Raw genomic sequence first — 14324 nt, 5'->3', positions numbered from 1 at the left:
GAAGGGGTGTGAGAGAGGAATGAGATGGCCATATTTAGAGAACTTGTCAATCACCACCAGTATGCAGTTGTATTGGAAGGATGTAGGGAGACCTGAGATAAAATCCATGGACACTGTTTCCCAAGCTTTGGAAGGTACTGGCAGAGGAGATAGCAATCCAGGGTACTGAACTCTCTCTGGTTTAGCTTGCTGACACACCAAGCAGGACTGGACTTGAGTTTTGATGAAGTTTTTCATTCCTTGCCACCTGAAGAGGGAGATAATTCTTTTGTATGGGACTGGAAAGCCAGAATGCCCCCCAACTGGACTAGCATGAAAGGCTGTAAAAATCTTGAGGTGCAGATCTGCATCATGCCCAACCCATATACTGTTCTTGTAACGAAGAAGACCTTGGTGCAGAGAGAACTGTGGCTTAGATGCAGGATCTATGGCCAGTTGTTGCAAAATGTCTTGTATTTTAGGGTCACCAGTGTAGCTCTTAACAATTTCCAGCAACCATGTAGGTTGTGCACAAGAAATCTGGAAAAGGACTGTTCCATCAGGAGGTCTCCTGGAAAGTGCATCAGCAGCAGCATTGGTGTTCCCTTGTTTATACTAAATTGTGTAGTTTAAGCCCAGTAACTTAGTTAAACATTTCTGTTGCCATGGGGTATGCAATCTCTGATCCTGCAGGTGTGCCAAGCTCTTGTGGTCAGTCTTGATAATGAACTGTTGCATCTGCAAGTATGACCTCCACTGATCTATAGCCAACAGAATAGCCAGGTATTCTTTCTCATATACTGACAAACCTCTGTTGTTGGGCCCCAATGCCTTGCTAACAAATGCCAGTGGGTGACCCTGTTGCATTAGGACAGCCCCAATGCCATATTCACATGCATCTGTCTCCACAGTAAATGGTTTTGAAAAATCTGGCACATCCAATACTGGAGCAGATGTGAGAGCTTGTTTGAGCACCACAAAGGCTTCTTCAGTGACACTGGTCCACACAAATGGCATCCCCTTCTTGAGAAGTTCAGTGAGAGGTTTGGCAATAATCCCATAGTGCTTGATGAATTTCCTATAGTAACCACTGAGTCCAAGAAAACCCCTGACTTCCTTAACATTAGTTGGAGTAGGGTACTGTTGGACAACTGTTATCTTGGCAGGATCTGTAGATACACCCTGAGCAGAAATGACATGTCCCAAGTAAGCAATTTCCTGTTGAGCAAATGCACACTTGGACATCTTAACTTTCCATTCCTTCTCTTTCAGAATTGTCAGAACCTGAGCAACATGTTCCAAGTGCTCCTCAAATGTTTTGCTGAAAACTAGTATGTCATCAAAGAAACACAGTACACACTTCCTGAGCAGAGGGGACAGATCAAAGTTTATAGTGCCCTGAAATGTTGCTGGAGCTCCAGTCAAGCCCATGGCAACTACCAGGAACTCAAAGTGGCCATGGTGTGTTTGAAATGCAGTTTTGTACTCTTCCCCTGGAGCTAACCTGATCTGGTGAAATCCAGCTTTGAGGTCCATTTTGGTAAACCAACATGCTCCAGCTAGTTCATCCAACAACTCATCTATAATGGGTACTCGGTATTTGCTCTTCAGGGTTATAGCATTCAAATGTCTGAAATCAAAAACAAGTCTCCATTCCCCTTCTTCTTTTTTCTTGACCATGAGGACAGGAGAGGAAAAAGGGCTTTTGCTGGGTCGAATCATTCCCAATGACAAGAGCTCTGCAATCTGCTTCTCTAACTCATCTTTTAACTGGGGAGCAATCCGGTATGGCCTGACAGAAACTGGTCGTGCACCAGAGATCAGAGGAATGTGATGGTCTTGCATTCGTCTAGGAGGGAGGCCAGTGGGAGGTTGAAAAACTGTAGGGAACTTGTCCAACACTGCTTGCATTTCAGGACAAACTGAAGAAGTTGCAGAACACTGAACGAGGAACAATGATATCACTGTAAGTGCAAAGTCAGCAGGCAACAGGCCTTGCAAAGTAACTGTTCTGCCAGACTGCTGGACTGACATCCACTTCTGAGTCCAGTCCACTTGCATAGGGCTATGTTGAGCCAACCAATCAAGGCCCAATATGCCATCATAAGTGGACAACTGCAATAGCCTAAAATCAGAAGAGAATTCAGCACTACAACAGCTCCATTTGCATTGTTGCAACATCTGAGAACACTGCAATGATGCTCCTCCTGCCACTGTAACAGAAACTGCCGAAGTATCCTGAATATCCACCAACACAGGAGCAAAAGAGCTGTCGATGAATGAGTGAGTACTGCCTGAATCCACTAAAAATACCATAGTGTGCCCTTGTAACTGAATTTCCAACTGTAAGGACGGAGCATTGGGGTCTTTTCCAACTGCTACAGCTGACAACCTCATACTGTGAACAGAAGCTGTCTCAGACTCTGAACTATCTGTCTGAGTGGATTCCATCGACTGAACATGATCAATTAGTTCTTGAACAAAATGCAACTGAACTGTTGATTTGCACACGTGATCACGAGACCACTTTTCTCCACAAATGAAACATATCCCTTTGGACTTGCGGTAAGCGCGCAATGCAGACCACTTGTCGTCAGCTGGTGTGGGTTTCAGAGTGTCAGACTGTCGCCGATCTTCACAGACACGGGGTTTTGGGGGAAGAGGAAGTGGAAATGGACCTGATCGCACGCCTGCAGGCGAGTTGATATGGGTTACTCCCTCCCCAAGCTCCTCGTGCAGCAAAGCCAAGTCATATGCTGAATCTAGATCCTTAGGCTTCTGAAGCACCACTGCAGCGCGAACCCCTGGTTTGAGTCCGTCAAGGAAGCGGGTGGTGTAGTGCAAGGTGTTGGGAATTTCCTCATATGCGGACAACTGATCATACAAATCAGCGAATCTATCCACATAATCTGCAACTGTGCTGGTTTGGGCTATACGGAAGAGCTGGCGAAGCAGTGTCTGGTGTTGATTTCTGTCGAAGCGACTCTGCAAACTGCAGCAGAATTCAGACCACGATATGTTTGGCGACTTGCGCTGGACTGATTCCAACCACCGAGCCACTGCTCCTTCAAATTGAGACGTCGCCAGTGAAATCCATCTGTGTGGCGGAGTATTCCAGAGTTTGAACTGGTCTTCGCATCTGTTCTGCCACAACCTCGGATTCGCGCCGTCGAATCGAGGTAGATCCGCGCGAACACCAAACGAAAATGCATCAGCAGTATCCGGGTAGCCCGCATCACCGATGGAAGGAGAACGAGCACGGAAAGTGGAATCACGCACACCTCTGACCGGAGGAGGGACATAAGTGTTATGTGCCTTCCCCCGGTGTTCCTGATCGATGCCAAGGGAGTCGGAGGCGGCGCCGCGACCACTCCCAGCCATCCGTGACGATGAGATCTCGACGCGCCCGGTTTGTTCCCGCGGTCGCTCGCCGCGGACTTGCTCGATCTCGAGGGCGAACTCGTCCCGTACGCCGTCCACCCGCGCCGACAGGAGAGCGTCGAGCGCCGTCGTGTTCGCCTAGATGAGCTTGTCGACGGCTTGGAGAAGGTTGTCGCCGTGCTCCTTGAAGCGCTGGTCCAAGTCGGCGGCGAAATCCGCCCGCAGAAGCGCGTAGACGCCGCGCCCGTCCTCGGACAGCTTGTCCATCGCCTCCAATCGCCGCCGATCTTGCCACCGCGTCCCGTGGCGATGCTGCGGAAGCTACAGGACCGCCGAATCTGATACCAACTGTAAGCAACTCACTAGATCGGGGGAGGATTTAGGGACTCGAATTCGAATTTGGGGAAAAGTTTCGGTAGCTAGCCGCCCAACCACCCTCACAGCTATCCGATTACACCGGCCGAAGCCGTCATTCCAATCCTAGCCAACTATTACAGGAAGAGATCGATCTCTATTTAAACGAGTGACCGTTAGCTCAATTAACGGGCCAGGCTGTAGTCGTCGAGCCAACGCGGTGGGTTGGTCGCTCGCTTGGGCCGCCGGGCCGGCCCATCTCCTTGATTGAATTCTACCGCGCCATCTTCCGTTGCCGGATCCGCTACAGTCCGCTGATCGATAATAGCTTGTCCCGACTGAACCAGTGGTTCAGTCCTTGTCTTGGCGACGCTGACAAAAACCACATGCAAAAAAGCACTATAATCAGCATTAGGGGTGCTTTGCCTCATATACGACCAGGTCGTATATGCCTACGCTGGAGACCCACTTCTGCATCTGACACCTGTCAACCCGAATCTCAAAGCAAGAATCATCGCTTCCAACTTGCAGCCCACTCCGATTCCCACGTTTAGAAAAAAAATCCCCATCTATTCACATCTCGCCGGCGACGTCGCAGCTCCGGATCAAGAACATACGCAGCAGTCAACAGCCTCTCTGCCCACAGCTAGCTCCTCCACACCAACGGGGACAAGCAAGACGGTGCTCGAGCTGGGTCGCCGACGAACATGGCGGCTTCTGACGAGGAGGGAGTACCACAAGAAAGCAGGGGAGTTGCCACCGGCGTCAAGGAGCATATCCGCGGCTGGATGGGACGCGAGCTGGGCGTCGACGAGCGTCGCCGTTACCCGGGGAGGATGGCTTCGAGGAGCGCATCTGCGGCGAGCGTCGCCCTGGAGCTGTGCGTCGTCCAGCGTCGCCGTTACCGGCGAGGATGGCTTCGAGGAGTGCATCGGCGGCGTGCGTAGCCGTTGCCGGCGATGATGCGTCGAGGAGCGCATCGGCGGCCATGTGGCGAGCATTCCGGCGTATCATACCGGTGGCTGTGGAGTTTGAGGATACAAAATTGAGATTTGGCAAAGGGAAACAATGAGAAGAAGGGTTGCTGCTTCGAGATTCGGTTTTGCCAGTTGTCACACTTAGAAGTGGGTCTCCAGATGGATGCGTACGACCCAGGTCGTATACGATTTTCTTGGCGTATATGACCAGGTCGTATACGACTATACGACCAGGTCGTATATGCCTACGCTGGAGACTCACTTCTGCATCTGACACCTATCAACCCGAATCTTAAAGCAAGCCCGTGATTATAAAGCTAGCCCGTCCAAAAAAATGACTAATGATTATCATGCCTGTTCTATTTTGTGGACACGCGCACTGTTTTATTTTTGTGCTCGAAGATTTACTTCGATCTTGCACTGACTATCCGGTTTGATTCAACTAGACAACGTGGCTTACACTCGCTGTACTCAGTGGCGACGTAATGCATGCCAATAATCGGTCGCACGATGCTGATTTGCAAAGTAAGCACGAGCACTAGTAGTCGTAGACTCGTACTCTGGCCGTCATCGTCGTCGACTCGTCGTCGTGGTCATGGACTCGTGGGCTGGTGGCTAAAACAAAATGGGCGTCGCTTTCGTTTAACTCGCAGTGCCGACTCCGTGCACGCCACTAACCGATCGCATGCACCTGCCGCTCTCGGCGCCGCTACAAGCAGGAGACGGACCTGGTCAGTTCCTGCGTGTAATTCCCATCGGGTCGCCGCCGCAACCGTACGTCACCGGCCTGGGCAGGCATCATGCAGTCGCGCCGGCGGCACGCCGCCGCCGCGGTCCTCTCCGTCACGGCGCTCCTCGCCTTCATCTGCGTCCAAGCCGGCCTCGTTGCATTCCCGCTGCGCGACACGCGCTCGCGCTCCCTGCTCGTGCCGCCGCGCTGGCTTCCCCTCGGCCTCCACGCCGTCCGAGCTGGGACAGCCACGCCGGCGAGCGTGGGAACGGAGGCCGTGCTGCTTCCGGGCTGGGAGGTCATCGTCCTACTCCGTCGACCCGACGCCGCCAGTGCACCCGCCGACGAGAACGTACAAAACGCCACGTGCGTGTTCCGGGGCGGGGCGTCCTCCCCGGCGCGCGCGCTCGGGCCGCTGCCGGCGACCGGCCGCCACGCCTACACCTGCATCATGCCCGAGCCAGCGCGGGCTCACCGCCACGACGCGCCGCTCGTGCTCTTCCCCGCCTCCACGGTCGGTAACGCCGGCGACGGCGCCTCAGGCCGCTCGCCGGAGATGCTGAAGTGGAGCGACCGCATCGTGTACGAGTCCGTCGTGATCGTCGGCGGCGACGTGCTCGTCTTCGCCAAGGGCGTCAACCGACGGAAAAAAGTCAACCGCGCGGCTGCAGACATCCGGTGCCTGTACTACCGTGCCGACGCCGGTAACGCCGTGGCCTCGCTGCCGGCCACCACCTCGGCGCAGCAAGTCTTCCGGTGCCCACCTCCACCGGCGACGACTCCGGTCGACCTAGAGCTGCGCGTCACGCTTGCCGTGGTCGGCGAGCAGCCCATCCCCTCACTGGCGACCTATGACCTGCCACGTCGTCGGGACTCGCCGCCGATGTCGTCCCATGTGACTGAATCAACGCCGTCGGGGAAGAGGCTGATTTGCGCCTGCACCATGGTCCGGGACGTGGCCAAGTTCCTGCGGGAGTGGGTCGTCTACCACGCGGCCGTGGGGGTGGACCGGTTCTACGTCTACGACAACGGGAGCGAGGATGACCTGGTGGACCAGGTGCGCCACCTCACCTCGGACGGATTCGAAGTTTTCACTATGAGCTGGCCCTGGCCAAAAACTCTAGAGGCCGCGCTATCCTACAGCGCAGCGGTGCATCGAGATTCGTGCGAGTGGATGGTCTTCATCGACGTCGACGAGTTCCTCTTCTCTCCACACTGGGTTCATTCGGAGAACCCTACGAAATCTATGCTCCATTCAATCACAACCGTCGGAGAAGACATTGGACAGGTGTCCATGTGGTGCGCGGATTTCGGCCCCTCGGGCCAAACCGCGCACCCGAAAGAAGGGGTCATCCAAGGCTACACATGCCGAAGGCAGATCATGGAGCGACGCAAGTCATTGGTCCGGCTCGGCGCGGTGGACCGGTCACTGACTAACTCGGTCCACTACTTCCTGCTTCAGCCAGGGTTTCGAAGCAAATGGAACACGCGAGTTCGCGTGAACCACTACAAGTACCAAGCTTGGGACGAGTTCAAGGTGAAATTCCGCCGCCGAGCTTCGACATACACCGTCGATTGGACCAACAAGAAGAACCCCCGTTCCAATGACCGGACCCCGGGTTTAGGGTTTGAGGCAGTCGAGCCGGCTGGTTGGCCACACAGGTTCTGCGAGGTGAATGACACTCTGCTCCGCGATGTGACTCGGAGATGGTACGGCCTTGGATTTGGAAACAAGCTGGGTAGGCGACGAATAATCGGTACAACTCCTGGCTCATCATATAATGTATGAAAACATGATCAAGAGATACTGCTCTACCTCTCTGGTGTGTACAAAAGCTTCTTATGTACAAATTGTTCATTTCAGCTGGTCCAGATGGACCAGATCATAGGATACATGGCATGTTTTTCAGTGGGCAATAAACACACTGCATTTGGCAACACAAAAGTGCCGCCATTAGATTGGGTGAGTTGTTAAGGCCGAGTCACTCTTTTCCACCATATCCGGGTCTTCACCATGGTCTGAGAGTGTTCTTCGGGGCACTGATCCATGGGGTGCCCGCAACCGCGAACCTCCATGGCGCCATGACATGCTCGGGCGATGCATACTCGATTCCGACACGGGGGCCAACCAAAATGTTCTCAGGTTCTGGTGCATCCAGAACTTCCAACCCACCTGAGACAGAAAATAAAATGGTGGATAAATATGCTCAGACGACATCTGACAAATTCAGGCAATATTGGAGATAGCTCAGTTTTACCGGGTGTATATAGTGGATGGTTCGACCAGTCAGTGGAAAGCCCCAGAGCTTGGCCGACCTGAATAAGAAGGCAAGAACAGTCATGATACAGTGTTATAGGAACAACCATAATTCAGAAAACAAAAGCTTTGCTGTCGAGAAGTGTAGACCTTTCCTGGTCCTGTAAGTAGGATCGGCTTCTCGGTTTGTTGGCCACGACGTTGCTGAATAAGTTCCAGTCCTACAGAAATTTTAAGGTGAAGTAGCGGCATTCAGCTCAAACTAGATTTCTTTTTTATCAACACCTCAAGCTAGATGTTGCAAAGGAGCGCTGACAGGTGATAAATTGGCCTTTTTACAGAGCCAAAAGCATGTGTTGTCAGCTTGCTACAAAAGAATATCATTTTGTCATGCAAATAGCAATTCGATTTGTATAACTGGCATTTGGTATATGATTTTCTACTCCAGCTGTCTAGTGTACAAACTCAGTTTGCTTCTTTTTTCAAGTTAGGGGCAATATAGGATGAAGTTATTATGGAATTAGGAAACATAGGAGGAAAGATCTTCTATGTTCCTCTTGCTCACATAATTATGCCTTGTAAACTCCCATCCTTTGGCAGTGGGGCGACAAAAGTAAATGTAAACAAATTCTATATGTACCAATTATACAAAAGAAACTATATATCACACATCCTTAGATAAACATACTCCCTAACTCAGATTAGCATAGTTCCTCAAATAAGAAGTGTAATTCAGCAATGGTTAGGGTGAAGAAAAAATATCAGGAATAATGAACCGACTCCACTATTGACCCTAACATTCAACTAAAGCAAACTAGTTGTGATTACAATATTATCTTATATCCAAGAAAATGGGCACCTCGCAGAATTTTCAGTCGAGGTTCAAACCAAATCACCCCAAATCCTTGGCTATTTCACTTGTTGTTAGTACATCTGTGCATGTACAAAAGCTAGATATCGTGCAGTTAGTGAGGAATGCATACCGCTAACTGGAGCACACGCTCGGATCAGAACAGCAGCTCCGACGCCCTCTTTGTCGGCAACAACATTGAGCATCATGTGGAGTCCATAGCATAGATACACATATGCATGCCCTCCTGGTCCAAACTACAACACATGAATGAGGAAAACCTCAGCGAGTCTCAAAGGTCAAAATCCCCCTATTACCATTCCACAAAAATATCAACAATTACAGGCAGCACCAGCCTTACAACAGGAGCGGTTCTCGCCGTGATGCCGAACCGGCCATGGCACGCGGAATCGTTTGGCCTGTAAGCCTCCACCTGAAACCAAGATGAACAATAGATCAAAAATCGAGACAAGTTGACACTACTCTGCTAAGTTTGAGAAGAAATAACGTATCCTCATGGTACCACAGTAGAATTACACAAGATGACAGCATATTTCAACCTAAATGTACTGCAGTTATTGCAACATTGTTAACTTTGATCAAGCAAGATGCGGCATTTGTCAAGTACAAGCACCTCTCCACGCCAAAAAGAAAAGAAGATTGCAAGCACCTCGGTGATGCGGAGGACGACTTGGTCGCGGCGCAGGAGCTTGCCGAGGAGGCGGGGGGCGAGGTCGAGCGCATCCACCTCGAAGAACTCGCGAGGCAGCGCGGCACCTACAGGCGAGTGCGGGGACACCGCCGGCGGCGTGGCCCTGGCCGCCACCAACGCCCGCGCAGCCTCGGCCTCTCCGGCGGCGAAGTCAGCGGCGAGGAGGCGGCTGCGGGGCCGCTGCTTCTTCCTGGGGGAGGACCGCTTGAAGCTCGGGGGCGTGGCCGCGCCGGGGGTGGTCATCGGCGATGGCCCTCCGGCGGCCGGCGGCGAGCGGCGGCGTGGGGGTTTGAGTTGGGGAACGGGAGGCTGGGGCTGGACGGCTGGGATGGAACGCAGGGGTTTCATCGACGTCATCTGTGAAGCGGCACAGCTCAGGCCTTCCCGGTTTGAGATGGTCAAGAAATTTAATTTAATTTTTGAGCTAGAGATGGTCAAGACTTGAAAAAGAAAAGATTGGAGGAGCCTCTAGTTGTTTTGTATTTTTCGTATTGGCGCCGGTTGTTCGTTTTCATTCCAAAGCAATTGTCAACTCACAAAAGGACAATCAATGTCAAAGGTTTACGCTGTAGATTATGTTTTCTCTTGGCTCACTCTACCTAATTGTAGTTGGATTTATTCTATTGGTATATGTTTATTTTGCATATTTAGGCCAGTACATCAATAATTCTAGTGATGACATCTTAAGCTACTAGAATTGTACCTTTTGAAAAGAAGGATTGGATAGTGGTTATGTTGTTATACCTCCTTTTGAGGTAAGTTGGATAACGACATCTGAGTTGGGTAACGACGGAGTATGAGTAAGGAAAAAGAAAGCATAGCCATCTCAGTTTTTTCGCCGGCGGTCGGGAGCAACGCCTCCCGATCTATGATCGTGTCGATGATAACCCCTGAGGTTGATGGTGGCAGTTTGATGTGGGAAACGTTGCGTCCATCTACTTCACCAATACCCCCTTTTCGACCATCACTTCTCCTTTGTCCCGTCAAGCTTTATCTATCTTCAGTTACAAATCACGCCAACACCATATTCTCCGTTCTCATATAAAAAGTTATTTCATATTCTTTATCTTATTAGTAATTACTTTATTTTTACAATAAACTAAATGTTAACTCACGAAAAGACACAAAATGTCTATGTGAGGCTACATTAAAATTTATATGAATGTTAATTCACAAATAGACACAAAAAGTCTCGTGGTTAGTAGGGATTAGAATGGAGGTTGGACTATAATTTGTACGAACGAAGCCTACTAATTTCTTTTTTTGCTAATAGTTTGCATTCGCTTCTATCTGAATGAGTAGACTTTATCGAACTTCCTTTGCGTCTTAACTCGTCACTTTATCGGCGGTGTGGTTACCTATGATCGAGCGAAGTCTGTTTTAAACATTTAAGGCACACGTCACGTAGGAATCGACCCCTAACATCTCAGTCCCTAAAATCAATATGTTGTACTCACGGATCCCGATCATTATCAACCCCTCAACGAGCCGTACGAATAAAAGGTTTAAAACAAATTTCACTCGCTATTGTCTCTTGAGGAATTCAGGATAGATGGTCGAACCATTGTATGTGTGGCTACCTGCTCTTGACGGAAGTAGGACAACGACGCTGGATTTGGAGTATGAAGAAGGGCAGAGGAAACACGGCCATCAATCAAAACGTGTGACCACCAAGGTGGAAGACGAAATCTGAGCCGTCCATCAGGAAGATCCCACTGTTTTTTTTTTTTTTTGACCTCCAAAGAGGGGAACATTTTCGAAGCTTTGTCCCGTGGATATAAAGGCGAACTTGGAAATATCCGGTGCGCCTGCTGAACAGGGCGAAGACTGCCAAAACCTGACCTCCCAGCCGGCCGGCCGTACCCGACGACGGAGTCAAGGCGTACGGACGGCCATGGAGGGCGACGACCGGAGCGCCCCGCTGCTGGCCAACGGCGCCGGCCGGCCGTCGCTCCGGCGGCGCGACTCGGCGCGGTCGCTGCGCAGCAGCTTCCTGCGCCGGCTGCCGGACAAGATGCGCACCGAGCTGGACCCCGAGCGCGGCGCCGACGTCGACGTCGCCCGCGTCAAGGACCTCTCCCAAGGTAACCTCCTCCCCCAGCTCGCCGCTTGCTTAATCCATGGAGGAGCGCCGCGACAAGTTCGTCCCCACCCCCCTTTTTGCCGCGCGCAGGTGAGAGGGAGTACTACAGGAAGCAGCTCGCCGCGCTGAAGACCTTCGAGGAGGTGGAGGCCCTGTGCATGCCCGGCGAGTTCGGCTCGGACGACGACGGCGACCCCGACGCCGACGACGCCGACGACGAGGAGCAGAAGCAGAGCGAGCTCGCCATGAAGATTTCCAACTACGCCAACATCGTCCTCCTGGCCTTCAAGGTGATTGATTGGCTCAATTGCGCGACGGAGCACGCGAAATCGATCGCCCTGACCTCTTATTCTGATTCCTTCGGGCTGCAGGTGTATGCCACGATCAGGACGGGGTCCATGGCGATCGCGGCGTCCACGCTGGACTCGCTGCTGGACCTGATGGCCGGCGGCATCCTCTGGTTCACGCACCTCTCCATGAAGAAGGTGAACATCTACAAGTACCCCATCGGCAAGCTGCGCGTCCAGCCGGTGGGGATCATCGTCTTCGCCGCCATCATGGCCACTCTAGGTGCGAAGTGAGCCTCAAATCTTTCAGCAGACTCACAGTTCTTGCTTGCTTCTCGTCGGTCACAAATCGAAGTGAACTCCGTCCCTCAATTCGTGCCAGGCTTCCAGGTCCTGGTGCAGGCGATCGAGCAGCTGGTGGAGAACGAGCCCGGCGACAAGCTGACCTCGGAGCAGCTGATATGGCTCTACTCCATCATGCTCTCGGCCACCGCCGTCAAGCTCGCCCTCTGGTTCTACTGCAGGAGCTCCGGGAACAGCATCGTCCGGGCGTACGCCAAGGTGAAAGAAAGAAAGATATGATCAGGCCTTGCCATTTTTTGAGCTGATGCAGAATAAATTCTTGAGAAAAGTGATGCGGAATTTTTGCCTTGTGCCGTCCAGGACCACTACTTCGATGTGATCACCAACGTCGTCGGCCTGGTGGCCGCCGTCCTGGGAGACAGGTTCCTGTGGTGGATCGACCCCGCCGGAGCCGTGCTCCTCGCGGTGTACACCATTGCGAACTGGTCCGGGACCGTGCTTGAACAAGCAGGTCTGCTCCCCGGATCTTCTGGATTTTTCGTCAGTGCTGCTCTGGTTCAGTAGAAATTCAACTGGAGCTCTGAATTCTTCTTATCTGTGTAGTCTCGCTGGTGGGGCGGAGCGCTCCGCCGGAGATGCTGCAGATGCTGACCTACCTCGCCATGAAGCACGACGCGCGCGTGCAGCGGGTCGACACGGTCCGGGCCTACAGCTTCGGCGCCCTCTACTTCGTCGAGGTCAGTTCATGGCCACACAGAGCATGCATCGGAAATTCACTTGAGGTCAGTTCATGGAGTACATTCTTCTTCTCCGGGTCTGGCACCAGGTCGACATCGTGCTCTCGGAGGACATGCGGCTGCGGGAAGCGCACGCCATCGGGGAGTCGCTGCAGGAGAGGATCGAGAAGCTGCCGGAAGTGGAGCGGGCGTTCGTCCATGCGGACTTCGAGACCACCCATAAGCCGGAGCACACGGTCCGGAGCAGGCTGCCGGCGACCGAGCCCTGACGATGGCACCTTCCGCTCCAGCATTCGCCAGATCTTGTACAGCGAAAATACACGCCTGAAGCTGCAGTGTTCTTGTTGTTTTTCTCTTGCGCTGACCCCGAAAAACACAGCGACAGAGCCATCTAGAAGATGGATGTCTCTGTGGAATAATACAGGATTCGCCATTTTTATGGGAGCTGTTCCTTCTTTCTGTCACTTTTTCCCCTTCTGAATGATTCTGTTTTCTTGCTTTGCAACACTAAATTCTGAGTGTCTTGATTTGTTGACGCCAAAAACACAACAACAGGGTCATATGGAAGATGGATATCTCACTGGAATAATGCAGGATTTGCCATTTTTAGGGGAGCTAAGAGCATCTCTAATTTGTGCCCTAAAATAGGGATAACGGCTTTTTTACATCATGAGGGGGTAAAAACGCTGCTTCTACTCCGAGAATAGGATAGCTGCAAATTAGAGCACCAAGTGCTGCAAATTTGCAACACTTAAGCGGCTGTCGCAAAACAGCAGTCGTGCGAACGTCCAACCGCCACATGAAACCTTCCCCTTCCCATCCGTGCACCACCTCCGCGGCGCCGTCGCCGCCACCGCCGCGGGATCTACCCAGCACTGTCGCCGCCACCCGCCGCAACGACTCAATCGGCGTCGTGCAACCCCATTCCGCCGCTCCACCTCCACGCCACCGCAGCAGCAGCACCGACTGATTGAGCCGTCACAACTCACAAGTCCCCCATCCCGACGCCGCATCACCTCCGCGTCGTCCCCGCAGACCTCAAACGACATGGCCGTAGCACTCTGTTGCCTCTTCCTTGTCACTGTGTCGTCGCCGCACCTGTGCCGCCGTCATGCCGTCGTAGCTCAAGTCCAAAAGCAAGTCGGGCTTCAAGGGGGGCGTACGCAGGGCTCCGACCACTTTGGTGTGGAGTTCCAGTGCGACAACCATCGCCACTGGACACGCCAGCCTACGACGTCGCTATTGGGGAACGTAGTAATTTCAAAAAAATTCCTACGCACACGCAAGATCATGGTGATGCATAGCAACGAGAGGGGAGAGTGTGTCCACGTACCCTCGTAGACCGAAAGCGGAAGCGTTAGCACAACGCGGTTGATGTAGTCGTACGTCTTCACGATCCGACCGATCCAAGTACCGAACGCACGGCACCTCCGAGTTCAGCACACGTTCAGCTCGATGACGTCCCGCGAGCTTCGATCCAGCAAAGCTTCGCCGCAGAGTTTCGTCAGCACGACGGCGCGACGACGGTGAGGATGATGCTACTGACGCAGGGCTTCGCCTAAGCACCGCTACGATATGATCGAGGTGGATTATGGTGGAGGGGGGCACCGCACATGGCTGGGAGAGATCAGCAGATCAACTTGTGTCTAGAGGTGCCGCCTGCCCCGTATATAA

The 14324-nt window shown here is 52.5% G+C and overlaps 3 protein-coding genes across 3 annotated transcripts; 2 read left to right on the top strand and 1 right to left on the bottom strand.

The window, feature by feature from the left end:
* The first annotated feature begins 5360 nt into the window (after positions 1-5360).
* LOC109746830 (glycosyltransferase family 92 protein RCOM_0530710) lies at positions 5361-7366 on the top strand. Its single transcript, XM_020305931.4, has one exon. It carries the CDS (start codon positions 5492-5494, stop codon positions 7208-7210), a length of 1719 nt encoding a protein of 572 aa, XP_020161520.1. The 5' UTR covers positions 5361-5491; the 3' UTR covers positions 7211-7366.
* Positions 7173-9627, bottom strand: LOC109746831 (DNA-3-methyladenine glycosylase). The gene is made up of 6 exons (XM_020305932.3): positions 9199-9627; positions 8890-8961; positions 8662-8785; positions 7829-7899; positions 7680-7737; positions 7173-7594 (listed from the first exon to the last, which is right to left on the bottom strand). The coding sequence occupies exons 1-6, from the start codon at positions 9595-9597 to the stop codon at positions 7431-7433; spliced, it is 888 nt and encodes a 295-aa protein (XP_020161521.1). The 5' UTR covers positions 9598-9627; the 3' UTR covers positions 7173-7430.
* Positions 9628-10776: 1149 nt separating this feature from the next.
* Positions 10777-13114, top strand: LOC109746827 (metal tolerance protein 3). Its single transcript, XM_020305928.4, has 7 exons — positions 10777-11324; positions 11414-11613; positions 11695-11893; positions 11993-12171; positions 12274-12424; positions 12517-12650; positions 12740-13114. The coding sequence occupies exons 1-7, from the start codon at positions 11135-11137 to the stop codon at positions 12917-12919; spliced, it is 1233 nt and encodes a 410-aa protein (XP_020161517.1). The 5' UTR covers positions 10777-11134; the 3' UTR covers positions 12920-13114.
* Positions 13115-14324: the final 1210 nt, after the last annotated feature.

This window comes from Aegilops tauschii, chromosome 6, assembly GCF_002575655.3.
Source record: "Aegilops tauschii subsp. strangulata cultivar AL8/78 chromosome 6, Aet v6.0, whole genome shotgun sequence".
NCBI classification, from domain to species: domain Eukaryota; kingdom Viridiplantae; phylum Streptophyta; class Magnoliopsida; order Poales; family Poaceae; genus Aegilops; species Aegilops tauschii.
Note: the sequence above shows the minus strand (reverse complement) of the source record. Positions and strands in the feature narration are given on the sequence as shown.